Source organism: Meleagris gallopavo, chromosome 15 (assembly GCF_905368555.1).
Source record: "Meleagris gallopavo chromosome 15, MGAL_WU_HG_1.1, whole genome shotgun sequence".
Taxonomy (NCBI): domain Eukaryota; kingdom Metazoa; phylum Chordata; class Aves; order Galliformes; family Phasianidae; genus Meleagris; species Meleagris gallopavo.
Genome location: NC_139418.1, coordinates 9,842,805 through 9,856,383, shown reverse-complemented (window position 1 = coordinate 9,856,383; position 13,579 = coordinate 9,842,805). Strand labels below are relative to the sequence as shown.

General features: G+C 68.1%; 2 protein-coding genes across 6 annotated transcripts in view; both read left to right on the top strand.

The window, feature by feature from the left end:
* Positions 1 to 1,601: 1,601 nt before the first annotated feature.
* Positions 1,602 to 6,946, top strand: FGFR4 (fibroblast growth factor receptor 4). 4 transcript variants are annotated; one of them, XM_085236669.1, is made up of 18 exons: positions 1,658 to 1,955; positions 2,677 to 2,946; positions 3,038 to 3,127; positions 3,216 to 3,382; positions 3,464 to 3,587; positions 3,789 to 3,979; positions 4,059 to 4,197; positions 4,280 to 4,473; positions 4,635 to 4,780; positions 4,881 to 5,002; positions 5,086 to 5,196; positions 5,267 to 5,457; positions 5,598 to 5,720; positions 5,799 to 5,869; positions 6,093 to 6,230; positions 6,299 to 6,404; positions 6,474 to 6,648; positions 6,738 to 6,946. In XM_085236669.1, exons 1-17 carry the CDS (start codon positions 1,874 to 1,876, stop codon positions 6,618 to 6,620), a joined length of 2,412 nt encoding a protein of 803 aa, XP_085092795.1. In that variant the 5' UTR covers positions 1,658 to 1,873; the 3' UTR covers positions 6,621 to 6,648; positions 6,738 to 6,946. The 4 variants fall into 4 exon arrangements, with proteins under 4 accessions (XP_085092798.1, XP_085092795.1, XP_085092796.1 ...); XM_085236672.1 differs by having other exon boundaries at positions 1,602 to 1,955; positions 6,474 to 6,946; XM_085236670.1 differs by having other exon boundaries at positions 4,283 to 4,473; positions 6,474 to 6,946.
* A 4,786-nt stretch (positions 6,947 to 11,732) lies between these two features.
* Positions 11,733 to 13,579, top strand: part of NSD1 (nuclear receptor binding SET domain protein 1) — a 57,188-nt gene continuing 55,341 nt past the window's right edge. Inside the window, exons 1-2 of one of the 2 annotated variants that reach the window (XM_085236625.1) lie at positions 11,733 to 11,887; positions 12,137 to 12,774. In XM_085236625.1, the coding sequence (XP_085092751.1) occupies positions 12,157 to 12,774 (618 nt within the window). In that variant the 5' untranslated portion in view covers positions 11,733 to 11,887; positions 12,137 to 12,156. Of the gene's footprint in view, positions 11,888 to 12,136; positions 12,775 to 13,579 lie in introns of those variants that run through there. The other variant, XM_085236624.1, reaches the window with a different exon arrangement.

Sequence of the window (13,579 nt, the reverse complement as noted above, 5' to 3'; positions counted from 1 at the left end):
GGGGCGGCTGTGTTCCCGCAGCCCCGGCTGCCTTCCAAGAGCAATATTGTTGGCACCAGGCAGGCTCCCTGCGCCGGCAGCGCATACATGGGCCTTTCATGACGGGAGCGGGGATGATTTACTGCCTGGGGGAAGGGGCAGGGGTGGGAGGATGGAGCCCCTGCGCCCAGCCCCTCATGCGTGCTGCTGCTGCAGGGCCCTGCACGCGAGCGGGGCTGTGGATCTGGCTGGGCACAGGCAAACATTGGGGATCGCCCCTCCTTGGGCACAGGGCAGAGCAGCTCCCGCTGCCCCATCCACCCCATGCCCACTTCTGAGCACCTCCACCCTGCGCAGCTCAGTGGCCATGGGAACGCGTGTTCCTTGTGGCGCAAAGCGAGGTTCCAGGGCAGGGCTGTGCTGTGGCACAGGGATCCGGCACTGGCACAATCCCCCCTTGTTGAGCTGCTGGCGTGGCGGTGCTATGGCGGAGCTGCCGGAGGCGGGCAGCAGGCGGTGGGCTGTGCTGCCGTGAAGGGCTTTTTGTTTGCCTTCAGTTGCTGCTATAAATCAAGCAAGGCAGTCCAAGCCCCCCGGCCCCTCAGCTGGGAGGGGAGCAGCTCCCTGCAGCTCGCACCCCCATGCCCCATCCTGGCACGGGACGAGTTGCCGGCACGGGTCCCATGTGCCCACCTGGCTCCATCCCCACTGCAGGAACCAGGCAGGCATATGGGGGGTCTCGATGCCCATCCCAGGCTCCCAGCACTCCTGCAGGGCTTCGCGCATCCCTCCCCAGACAGCCGCGGGGGATCTGCTGCTCCCACCACCGGGGGCCCGGCTGCTGCCTCTTCCTCGCTGGGCATCTCCGTGCCCCTCTCTTTTGGTTTGGTTTGGTTCAAATCGAGCCGAACCGAACATTTTTCTGCGCTTCCGGCACTTTGCAAAGCTCTGCGGAGGCGACTGCTCTCCGTGAAATTGATGTTCTCGTCCGCTTCACGCGTCGGCAGGAATGCGCTGTGCAGAACAGCTGCTGGGGGCTGCGGCCGTGGGGGCTCCAAGAGGGGAGCGGGAGCCCAGGAGGAGAGCGGCCGTGCACGGGATGCGGCACTGCTGCGCCCCGAAGTCGCGGCGCCGCGGGATGGGGGTGACAGCGGCAGCCCCGAATGGCGCAGCACCGCAGCTCCGTCGCAAAGCGGCTCCGGGAGGAGCTCCGGGGCTCGGCTCCCGGCTCCGTTCCCGCACGGACCGGAGAAACGGGACGCGGCCGGGACTGCTCCCGGTGCCGGGGGTCCCTCCGGGGAGAGGTGTTTATGGCGCGGATTAGGGCGGGCCGGCCCCGCCTCGCAGCCCCGCGGTGTTTTACGACGCAGCCTTATGGGCTCCTAATGGGGGTCACGGCCACTCGATGGCCCCGGCAGCGATAACGCCGCGCTAATTGCAGCGGCGGCAATTAGCCCGCGCGCCCCGCCACGAGAACGGCGCCCGGCAACGCGCGGCGAGGGCTGCGGGCTGCGGGCTGTGGGCGGCGCCGCGGCACGGCCGGGACCCGGGGGCGGGGGACGGGGGACGGGGGGTGGGCAGCGGGCAGCGGGCGGGGCCGGGGCCGCCCCCGGCGAGGCCGCCCGCGGCGCCGCGTAACCCGAGCACCGCCCTACAAAGTGCCCGCGCCCTCGGCACAGCGCGGCGGGGTGAGAGTCGGGGCCGCCATGGGGCCGCGGCGCTGAGCGGAGCCCGCCCGGCTCCGCAGGACTTTGCCCGGGCCCTCCCCGCCGCGGCCGGTGCGGGGCTGGAGGAGCCGCGCCGTCGGGGCTCCGCGCAGAGCCGGCTCTGCCCGACGGCCGCGGGGCAGCGCAGCTCCTCGCCGCCGTGCAGCTTCCCGCGGGAGGCCCGGAAGATGCTGCCGCTCTGGCTCGTCCTGGCGGGACTGCTGCTGGCGGCCGGCCCGGCCTCTTCCCACCGCGGGGAGATGGAGCCAGGTACGGGTGGGACGGGGGGGGGCTGAGGGCGGCTCCGTTGCTGGCTTTTCCCGACCCCGCTTCTCGCAGCCTTCGCGCGTCGGCAGCCCGGCTGCGGGCTGGGCTCGGTGCGGCGGGCGGTGCCGGTGCGGGGCGGTTGGGCCGTGGTGGTGCGGTGGTGCGCACGCGGTGCTGACAGCTGCGGGATTCGGGGCGCGGCGGCAGCGCGTGGGGCACGCGGACGGGGCAGGAGCTTCGGGTCCCGGCGCAGCCGTACGGTCGCTGAACCGCCGCTGCTTTGGTTTGTTCCGGCGGTGGTTTTACTCCGAGCGGCTCAGGGTTTGGAACGGAGCAGAATATTTGCTTTGGAACTGCTTACCCAGCGTGGGCCAGGCCCGCGGGGCGGGGGGGTGTGGGGAGGTGTTGATGCTAAGCGCTCCCAGTCCTTTCCTATCCCAGTGCGGCAGGATGGACTCGGGCACCCTGTGCCACAGACCCCTCTGGAAGGACTGTGGCATGGGTGGCCTTGGCCGGGAACACGGCAGTGCCAGGCGGCAGCGGGGGAAGCCTTGTTCCAGTGCCCGGGGGCAGAGTCCAGCCCTTGCACGCGTCTCTGGCCGGACGGGGCGGCCAGGCACTGTGCCGTTGTGTGTGTGCTGTGCACACCGGAAAGAAGCGTGGTGGGACCCTGCTGTCGGGGCGCGATGTGCGCGGTGCTCAGCGCATCTCTCCCGGGCTGCAGAGCTGTTTGAGAGCCCGCTGCTGGAGTCGGAGGAGGAACACCTCCTGTTGGACCCGGGCAATGCGCTGAAGCTGTACTGCGATGCTAACCAGAGCGGAGCCAGCGTAGTCTGGTACAAGGAATCGCGGCTGCTGCTCCCCGGGCCCCGCGTCCGCCTCCAGCAGGGCGTACTGGAGATCACCGAGGTCGCCTACGAGGACTCGGGGCTCTACGTGTGTCGGGCGCGGGGCTCCGGGGAAGTCCTGCGCAACCTCACCATCTCTGTAGTGGGTGAGGGTCCAGAGCAGCGCTGAGGGGAGCACCACCCGATTTCCCCATCCTGCAGACAGGGGCATGCCTCGTGACTCACTTTCTCTTGCAGACTCGCTGGCATCGGGTGATGATGATGAAGACAGCAATGGGGATGGTCCTCACGGAGACCGCAGCGAGGAGCCCATCTATGTGCACAGAGGTAAGTGCTGCCATGGGGGGAGCAACTGGGGGCAGCCCCCACCCAGAGCCGTGAGCCACATCCCGCAATGCCTGCTATTTCTCCCCAGCACCATACTGGACTCACCCACACCGCATGGACAAGAAGCTTTATGCTGTCCCTGCGGGGAACACGGTCAAATTCCGCTGCCCAGCCTCGGGCAGCCCCAGCCCCAGCATCCGCTGGTTCAAGAACGGGCGCGAGTTCCGGGGGGAGCACCGCATCGGGGGCATACGGGTAAGGGTCCCCCTGTGTCATCATCCCCTCCTGGTGTCTGGCTCAGCTGCAACCCCCTGAACCTGTTGCTGCCCATTGCAGCTCCGGCACCAGCACTGGAGCCTGGTGATGGAGAGTGTGGTGCCCTCTGACCGTGGCAACTATACCTGTCTGGTGGAGAACAGGTTTGGCAGCATCCGCTACAGCTACCTGCTGGACGTGCTGGGTGAGGGTCTGCAGGTGGTGCCGGGAGGGGTCCCTGCTGCCACTGTGCTGGGGAGAGGAGATGGGCTGCAGGGGATGAAGGTGGAGGAGCCCGTCCTCATTTACTCTACTTGAGCAGCCCTAGTGTCCCAGCTCCTGAGGGAGGTGGGGTTGGGACACCTCTGGGTACTGTGGTGACGCTGCCCCTATACCTTGTGTGCAGAGAGGTCTCCGCACCGGCCCATCCTGCAGGCGGGGCTGCCTGCCAACACCACTGCCCTGGTGGGCAGCGACGTGGAGTTCTTCTGCAAGGTGTACAGCGACGCCCAGCCCCACATCCAGTGGCTGAAGCACATTGAGGTGAACGGCAGCAACTACGGCCCTGACGGGGTGCCCTACGTGCAAGTGCTCAAGGTAGCATCCGGGGGGTGACAGGGGCACACAGAGCTTGTCCACACACGGGAAGGCTCACGGTCCCTCGCTCTGCCCACAGACGGCAGATATCAACAGCTCCGAGGTGGAGGTGCTGTACCTGCGTAATGTCACCATGGAGGATGCAGGCGAGTACACCTGCCTGGCAGGGAACTCCATCGGCCTCTCTTACCAGTCGGCATGGCTCACTGTGCTCCCAGGTAGGGCTGGGATTAGGGCTAGGGTTAGGGTTAGAAGCAGCACAGGGACTGTGGTGTGGACTAACATGTGCTCTCCCTCTAGAAGAAGAGCTGGTGCATGAAGCAGAGGCCCCTGAGGCCAAGTACACCGATATCATCATCTACACGTCGGGCTCGCTGGCTGTGGCCATGGCCCTCATCATTGTGGTGCTGTGCCGCATGCAGACGCTGTCGAGCAAGCAGCCCCTGGAGCCCATGGCTGTGCACAAGCTCTCCAAATTCCCACTCATCCGACAGGTGAGGGCTGAGCTGGGGGCACCTTGATGACAACTGTCCCTGCTGCTGCCACCTGTCTCTGTCACCTTGTCTGTAGGGCTGCCCTCACCCAGTTGCTCCCAACAGCACCGGGTCTCAGCATAAGTCCCAGGTGTCTGAAGGCCGCTGTGCTGTCCCTGCAGTTCTCCCTGGACTCCAGCTCATCAGGGAAGTCCAGCACATCGCTGATGCGTGTCACCCGCCTTTCCTCCAGCTGTGCCCCCATGCTGGCGGGCGTCGTCGAGCTGGACCTGCCCCTGGATTCCAAGTGGGAATTTCCCCGAGAAAAGTAAGGAGCTGGGGAGGGCTGGGGTCAGCAGTGCCGCTGCTCATGGGTTCAGAGCGGGGTCCGCCCCTCGGTGTGCTCATGGCTCTGCCTCCCCTGGCAGGCTGGTGCTGGGGAAGCCCCTGGGTGAGGGCTGCTTTGGGCAGGTGGTGCGGGCGGAGGCGTACGGCATCGACAGGCAGTGGCCGGACCGAGCCGTCACCGTGGCTGTCAAAATGCTCAAAGGTAACGGTTTTGCTGAGGCATCTGGGCACAGCTGCTGCACTGGTGTCACCCCGGCACGCGGTGACACAACCCTCTGTCCCCAGACAACGCCACCGACAAGGACCTGGCTGACCTCATCTCTGAGATGGAGATGATGAAGCTGATGGACAAGCACAAGAACATCATCAACCTGCTGGGAGTGTGCACGCAGGATGGTGAGGGGCTCGGGGCCAGGGGGCTGCTGGGGTGGATGGGGCAAGGCTGAGCGTTGTGTGTCCTCCCCAGGGCCCCTCTATGTGATAGTGGAGTTTGCTGCCAAGGGCAACCTGCGCGAGTACCTGCGGGCTCGGCGGCCCCCCATGCCTGATTACACCTTTGACATCACGGAGCTGCATGAGGAGCAGCTCTGCTTCAAGGACTTGGTGTCCTGCGTCTACCAGGTGGCCCGTGGCATGGAGTACCTGGAGTCCAGGCGGGTAGGGATGGTGGTGTGATGGCGGTGTATGTGCCACAATGTGGGGCATGAAGGCTGGGCATCTCCTGGGGGTAGTGGTGCCGGGGGGCCTAGGGTGGGAGCTGCCATCTCACACCTGGGGTGATGTGTTCCCCCTGGCAGTGCATCCACCGAGACCTGGCTGCGCGCAACGTCCTGGTCACAGCAGAAAATGTGATGAAAATTGCTGATTTTGGCTTGGCCAGGGATGTCCATGACATTGATTACTACAAGAAAACCAGCAATGTGAGTGTGGGGCCAGGTGCAGGGCAGGGTATGGGTGGAAATCCATAAGCCAGGCTGAGCTGAGGTTTGTTCCTGCAGGGCCGCTTGCCTGTCAAGTGGATGGCACCTGAGGCCCTGTTCGACCGTGTCTACACCCACCAGAGTGATGTGTGAGTGCTGGGGCCCAAGGGCTGCCATGTGTTCAGGGTGAGGTAGCACTGTAGGGTCCTCAGCTGTAGGGCAGGGGTGCTCCATGGGGTGAAGCTCTGGCCAGTGCCAAAGCAAAGATCTCATCCCCGCTCTCAGGGCACAGCAGGGTGGGGGAAACAGGGCCCTGCCTGCTGTGGGAGGGGGCTGGGACAGTCACACAGTCCTGTGCCATGTACGTTGCAGATGGTCCTTTGGGATCCTGATGTGGGAGATCTTCACTCTGGGTGGCTCCCCGTACCCCGGCATCCCCGTGGAGGAGCTCTTCAAGCTGCTGAAGGAGGGGCACCGTATGGACTGCCCATCCAACTGCACCCACGAGCTGTGAGTACTGGCGCTGGGGAGTGGGTGAGTGGGGGGCAGTAGCACCCCATAACGTGCCCTCATCCCAGGTACATGCTGATGCGGGAGTGCTGGCACGCGGTCCCCTCACAGCGGCCCACCTTCAAGCAGCTGGTGGAGGGGCTGGACAAGATCCTGGCGGCCATCTCGGAGGAGGTGAGGGGAGGAGGGGACGGCCCCTGCAGGGGCGCAGGGCAGGCAGTGACAGCGCTGTGTCCTCTTCAGTACCTGGACCTCTCCATGCCCTTCGAGCAGTACTCTCCCTCCTGTGAGGACACCACGAGCACCTGCTCCTCCGACGATTCTGTCTTCACCCACGACCCGTTGCCGCTCGCTCCCTGCCTCTTTGCCTGCCCCAGTGGCAGGACTTAGGGGTGGCATGGCCAGGCGATGCCAGCAGGTATCCACACGGGGCTGTTCCCCACTTCTCTGGGGCTCTGCTTGTTGGGGACTGAGCTCCTCCTCAACGGTTCTGCTTTGAGCCTGCAGCCTGGCAGCGTCAGCCCCTGCCTCCCAGAGGTGGGTATCACCCTGGGGCCCCCCTGGCATCGCCTGGAGAGTCGGCTGTTGTCCAGTGCTTCAATGGAAGTGGCTCCTGGGCGGAGCCTCGCTGCCTGCCTCTGTACATAGCCATAGAGATGAATATTTATGTACATGAAATATCGAGCTGATAAATTATTACTATTTTTTTTTTTTAATAGATCTTGGTGCGGTTTCTGGGCTGCTCCCAGGGGTGAGGGAGGAAGGCAGTGCTGCCCGGGGGGGCAGTGCCACAGGTGCAGGAAGTGGGGTCCTGTGCCTCCAGCCCCACTCGAGCACAAAGCACTGTTGCATCTGTTCCCCATTAGCTGCTGTTGCGCTAAGCCACCGTGAACTCCGCTACCAGCATTGCCCTGAAACTGATCCACCAACTGCTGCTGGCTCCCAGGCTGGGAAAGAGCCCTGGGCCTCGCACAGTGGGGTCCCCCCCTCCCCACCTAGACCTGCCCCGGGACACCCGATAAAAGTGAGTTATGGGCATTGCCTTCTCCTAACTCTGGTACCCCTGGGAGTGGGGTTTGGGAACTGCAGGCCTTGCTCCTGGTGCCCACCTTGCCCTGCTGCACCCAGCTCAGCTCTGCAGGGAACGTGGACAGGCAGGGGCTGCAGCTGTCTCCTTGGATCTAGGGTTTCACCTTGGCTCCTCCATTCCAGCGAGGGCTGGGTTTTGCTGGGCCGTTAGCCCTGGGATCTTGTTTCCTTCTCCAGCTTCCAGCTGCAGGGGCAGCTCCAGTGAAGGGGAGCAGCCCCCAGCACATATGGGAGCTGGCTCTGGGGAGCAATGTGCCCCAACCAGAGGGCAGGTGGAATGAGGCCCCTTGGTCTCACCTACACACTTGTATTGTGCTGGCACTGGGGTGCAGCCACCTTTGGCTGCATTGCATGTATTTTTGGAGCTGTTCCAGAGCCCCCTCCCCACTTCACAGGGAGCCCAGCCCTGCTTCCCCTCTCCCAGCTCGTGGCCATGGGGCCCTGCTCCCCCTCTTCCCTGGACATACCTCCCCCCAGGGCTCCCAGACCACCAGCAGGTGTGAAACCTGCCCCGGCCCTACAGTCTCCCTGCCCCGAGGAAGGATCCCAGCTGTCCACTAATGTGCCAGAACCAATGCATTTAGCACAGCCCTGAATGGGGCATTCACATGCCGGAGGGCAAACTGCCCAGGCAGGGGGGGCTGTCCAGTCCTGGCCCCCTGAGCCACAGAAGAGCCATCCCTGGGCTGTGCCTGGGGATGGGACTGTGCCACGTCCCCTGATCTGTGTGCTCACAGACTGGGGGCTCATCCTTACAATCCAGCACATGGGTGCCCCCAGCACCACTCCTGGGATCCCAGCAGTGCCCATCGCTGTGCCCCATCCACTGCTCAGGATCTGCTGCTGCCCTGCACACCCGTGCATCCCCTCCATCCCGGGGCTGGGAAGCACCGGGCTGGACCGGGCTATGGGACATGGGGCAGGGGAGGCCGCCGGGGCGTCCCGCAGCCTCACACCAACTGGAGGATGGTTTTATTGTTGAACATTCCTGGTATTTTCTGTCAGGGCTGAACCAATTGTCCTTAATCCGCCAGGCTCTGCTGGCCAAACAAGTGTGGCTGAGCCACCGGCATCCTGTCCCCACGAACAGGCCCCTTTTGTGAGGGGGATTTAGCGTGTAGCCCAGTAAATCCCGCTGGTTTCCTGAGGCATCGTTCCCACACGCCCTCCCCCAGCTCCGGGCCCTGGCACCGGGCCCCGGAAGGTGCCGCGCTGCGGGGCCGGGGCTGATTCACGCGGGACGTGGGACCTTTCCTGCTCCGCTGCTCACGGAGAGCCCTGAGTCCTGGGGGTGATGCTTAGTGATGGGGGCACCGAGCCGCTTCCTGATGCCAGCTCATTGCCGGAGATGCCTCCGCTTAACGACCCTCTGTTATCGGGAGGGAGGGTGCTCTTGGCTTTTCTCCCCAAAACAAAGAAGCTGGGATCTTATCTCCCGGCAGCATCTGGCTTTTGTGGGATGCAGAACACCTCTGCCCCGGGGCTGGGTGGTTGCTGGGTGCGGCTGGGGGCTGCGAGGCGCCGGGCTCCTGCCCTCTGCTCACACCGCTCCGTGAGCACAGCCGGCCCCAGGCAACGAAGGGAGGGCAGGGAAAGGGCACCACGAGTCCGACGCGTGATGGTATCCCACGCTGCTTCCCGGGCGCAAGGCTGAGGAAAGCGAGACATCCGCATTCCGGACATCTGCCTGCAACCAAACCCCCAGGGCCGCACTGCTACGCCGTACAAAAAACCCAACGCTCGCACCCTCCCGTGGACGCACATGCATGCACGCTCGCAGTACCGCGCCCAGGTTCCGGTGTACTCACACCATTGGAGCACGCGAGGCCCCCCTGCACAGAAACACGCTCCCCCCGCACGGCGCACACCGCACACACCCGCACCCTGCGGGCAGCCCCGGGGCCGCAGCACTGCGGGGCTGTGCGGGCAGGGCGGGCCGCGAGCCCCATCTCCCGGCCGGCGGCGGCAGCTCCGTGCAGAGCGGCAGCGGAACGGTCGAGCGCTGTCCCGCTCCTTCCCGGCTCCCGGGACGTATCTGCGGGGAAAAACGGAACGAAGCCGGCATGGGGCATCGCGGCCACCGCTGGCCCCGGGCGCAGGGCTGCCAGCTCCGCAGGCAGCGAGCGGAACGGCGAGCCCGTTCCTCCAGCACTGTGCCGTAGCCCCGCGCCCTTTGCAGCGGTCCCGTCCCCCCACGCCGTGCTGGCGCCCAGTGACCGGCTCCGGGGCTCTGGCTCCCCAGCTCCCCGTGCCCCCGCGTGTCCCGGGACCGACGTTCGGGGGCTGCGGGTAGGGCAGAAGGTGGCACCGTGCCCAGCGAGGGGACCCCCGCGGGATTCCGCGGCAGATGGCGCGGCCGCGGGCACGGTGCCACCGGCACAAAGCAGAGCCCATCCCCACGGCCCGCGGCCTGCGAGCCGCGCGCTCCCCGGGGAAGGGGCCCCCCGCCGGCCCTGCGGGCAGGATGCTCCCCGCTCCTCTCCTCCTCTCCTTCCTTCCTCCCGGCCCGGCCAGCCCTCCCCCTGCCCGCCAGCTTTAACCCTTTCGCCCGTGCTCGCCAACCCCGCATTCCCAGAACCCTTTGTGCTCCGCTCCGGGGCTGCGCTCCCCCCGGCCCTCAGCCCACCCCACGGCGTTCTGTGTGTGCGGTAGAGCCCAAGGGCCGCCGGGAAGGCGAGCGGGCGCAGCAGGGAGAGTCCCGCGGGGAAGGGCTCGGGCAGAGACCCCGCAGTGCGCACACAAAGGCGGCCATGGCTCTGTGCTGTGCTCTGAGCGGGAGCGCGGCGGCCGGAAGAGCGTCTGCAGGGACGATGGCAGCCCCGCAAGCGCGGGTTGGATCGGGAATGGTGCCGTGTGGGGGCACCGGGACGGGGCTCAGGGGCTTAGACCGCGCTGGGGGTGCCCACGTGCTCTGTCCCCGGCACCAGGCCCTTCCCGCAGCACCCGTCCCCCCTCCCGCCCCCCAGCACAACAAGGGCGAACGAGCTGGGAGCTCATCCCCGTGCGGGGCCCATCCTGGCACCGCTGAACCCCAGGAGGGCTGCGAGGCGCGGAGCCGCTCTGTGCCGCCACGCGGAGCCCTGCCCGCCCCCGGGGGGCACTAAATAAAACCACTGCCTTTATTTTGGGAGTGTGACGGCGCGGCGCGGGGCACGTGGCTGCGGGAGGAAGGAGGGAAAGGCGCTCCCGGGGCCTCGAGTGGCAAGGGCGCGGAGCCGCGTTCCTATGGGGCACCGCGCCCCACGCGGGCCGCGTCACGGCGATGGCACATCGACGCGGAGACGGCGGCGGGGCATCTCCGGCCGGCCGAGGTGGTCCCGTCGGGTCGCAGGGCGGTGCCGCCGGGCAGCGGGGCGCGGGGCGGCGCCCGACGCGGGGCCGGGCTGCGTCCTGCCGCCCTCCCGCCGTGCCCACCTGCGGTCACTGTCGGCGCTCGGGACGCCCGGCCGTAGCGGAGCCCCGCGGCCTCGGGAAGGAAGCGCAGCGCCGAGCGGCCCCGCAGCCCCTGCCCGGCCGGGAAACAAAGGGCAGCGGCGGGGGCGGGGGGGGCAGCGCAGCACCGCGCCGAGCCCCGAGGCGGCGGCGGCACGCGGTCCGGGCAGCGCCGCCCCGGTGTGTGCCACAGCCCCGCGCTGCCCCCGGCCGCTGCCCCCCGCCCCGCGCCGTGCCGTGCAGTGTCGTGGCGCGGCGCGGCTCCCGGACCCGCGCGGCTCGTGGCGGAGCCCCCGGCCTCAGCTGGAGGGAGCGACGGAGCCGCCGCCACCACCGCCCGGGGGACGCCGCCGGTGTGCGGGGAGGGGCGGCCCGGGGCCGGCGGCGGGGCGGGTGGGAGCGCGGCGCGGCGGGGCCCGACGAGGACGCGGCCGCCGCTTCCCCGCGGGCGAGGCCGTGCCCGGCGGTGCGCGGGCGAGCGGCGGGGAACCGGGGAATGGAGCGGAGCGGGCGGTGGACAATGGCCGGGACAGCGCGCCGGGCCGGGCTCGGTGCCCGCGGGGTCCGAACGCCTCCATTTTGTTGGCGCCCGCGGGCCCGACACCCGCCCGTAGGCCCCGCGCGGCGGCTGGGGGCGGTGGGGCCCGCAGGTGAGGCGCGGCACGAGCCGTGCCCGCGGGGCCGGGGCCGCCGCTGAGGATGCGGGGCCCGCGGGCCGCCATGTGCGCGGGTCGGGCCGGCCCGGGCCGGGCCGCAGGTGGGAGCGGGGCCGGGCCGGGCCGCGCCGGGGGGAGGCAGCACTGAGCGGCCCGGCTCCGTGGTGGTGGGGGGGAAGGGGGGGCGCCCGCCGCGGGGTGTGTGTGGGGGAGGGGAGGGGGGGGAAAGCTGGGGGGGGCGCGCGAGCGCGCGCTGATTGGCCGCCGCCGAACCCCAAGAGCGGGCGCGGGGGGCGCGCGCGCAGGCGCGGGGAGCGCGCGCCCGGCGGGATGGCGGCGGCGTCGGGCGCGCGCATGCGGGGGAGGGAGGAGGGAGGCGGCGGAGGAGCGCTGGCGGGGCCTGGCCGGGCCGGGTCGGCGCGTCTCCTTCTCGGGCCGCAGCGGGGGCAGGCGGCGGCGAGCCGGCCGCGGCGGCCGCAGGTGAGCGCTGCCCGGCGGGCGCCGCCTCTCGCCGAGCGGGCCGCGCGAGCGGAGCCGAGGAGCGGAGCGAGGCCGGTTGGAGGGGCCGCGGCCCGGGCCTAGCGGCGCGGCGGCCGCCTCCATTCCTCCCTCCCTCTCGCCCTCCCTCCCTCTCGCCCGCGCGGGGCCGCGGAGCGGAGCGGGCCCCGGGGCGCGGCTGCCATTTTGTCGCGGGCGGCCGGGCTGACCCCATTGTGCTGTCGCCCGCAGGTGGATGCCCGCCGCCCGGCATGGAGCAGGCCTGCGAAGTGAGCCGCCGCAGCTGCCTCGTCCCGTTCGGCACCTCGCTGCCGGCCGCCGAGCGCAAGGGCGGTCCGTTCGGCGAGCCCCGCGGCCCCGAGCCGCCCGCCATGCAGCTGGCGGCCGCCAAGCCCGGCTTCGGGCAGGACCCGTCCTCCTGCTACATCCCGCTGCGCCGGCTGCAGGACCTGGCCTCCATGATCAGCGCCGAGTACCTCGGCGGCCCCGCCGACGGCGCTGAGGCCCTGCCCGACCCCGGCTCGCCGCCCCCCCGCGCCCCCGCGCCGCAGGAGCTGCCGGGCGGAGCCGGGCCGCAGCCCGCCGCGCTGGGCTTCCCGCTGGTGCTGCGGGACGGAGGGGACGAGGAGGAGGAGGAAGAGGAGGAGGAGGAAGAAGAAGAGGAGGAGGACGAGGGCAACGAGACACCGGAGGAGGACGACGACGAGGAGGAGGAGGACGACGACGACGACGACGACGACGAGGAGCCCGAGCAGAGCCGCGGGGCCGGCAGCCCGGAGCCGCCCCGCCTGCAGCCGGCGGAGCTGCCCGGGTCGGACGGCGGCCCCGGGGAGAGCGCGGAGCCCTCCGGCAGCGCCGCGTTGCAGCTCGTAAGCGGCGCCGGGGCGGGGAGAGCGGGGGGACGGCCGGCCGCACCGGGCGGGGGGAGCGGCGCGGCTCCATCTTGCGGGCCCGGCCGGGCCGCGGCTGGCAGCTGACATCGCGGCGGCCTGCTGGCAGCCATCTTGCCGAGGGACAGATTTGACACCAGCGCTGCCGCCGTTGGGAGCCGCTGTGCCGGGCCGCGGCCCCGTCCGTCCGTCCGCCTTCACGTGCGCGGTGCGAACGCAGCTGTCACCGCCGGGCGGGCCGTGCCTTTATCGCACGGAGCTCTCACAGCAATTGTTTTATTATTATTTTTTCTTAACGTAGGCATCGTTGCCGTCACTGCTGCATAATTAGTTTGCTGGGATTTTTTTCCTTTTTTTTTTTTTTCTTCCCCCACTCCGCTCTCAGCGTGTTTTCGGGCAGGTGATGGGTCAGGAAGGGACCTCTCTCATCTCTTAGCAGCTGGATTGTCAGAGCTTTGTTTGGGTGTGAGGTCCCAAGCTGCAGGGCTGTCCCCCCACGTTTCCCCACCACACCCGGGCATCCCCCGTTATTATTTTTTTAATCTCTTTCTAAATGTTGCTCGCATTCCATTGGGTTCTTGCCAGACGTGCGGAACGATCAGAAGTGCTGCAGCTCCGAGTTCTGACAGCAGTTGTGTGCACATGACGTATACAGAGCTCATTTTTGAACACGAGTAAAACTTTGGGATGGGTTTCAGCATTCCTCAGCTGAGCTCCCGGAGTTATTTATAGGCACATACATCCGTTATGCAGCAGTTCTTAGAGATCTTCGGTGCTTTCCTCG

What these genes read in the sequence shown, in the direction of transcription:
- FGFR4 (XM_085236672.1), top strand. Translation starts at nt 1,874, where the DNA reads ATGCTGCCGCTCTGGCTCGTCCTGGCGGGACTGCTGCTGGCGGCCGGC. An exon ending in GCCCATCTATGTGCACAGAG is followed by an intron (nt 3,128 to 3,215) that starts GTAAGTGCTGCC and finishes ATTTCTCCCCAG; the next exon opens with CACCATACTGGACTCACCCA. An exon ending in ACCGCATCGGGGGCATACGG is followed by an intron (nt 3,383 to 3,463) that starts GTAAGGGTCCCC and finishes TGCCCATTGCAG; the next exon opens with CTCCGGCACCAGCACTGGAG.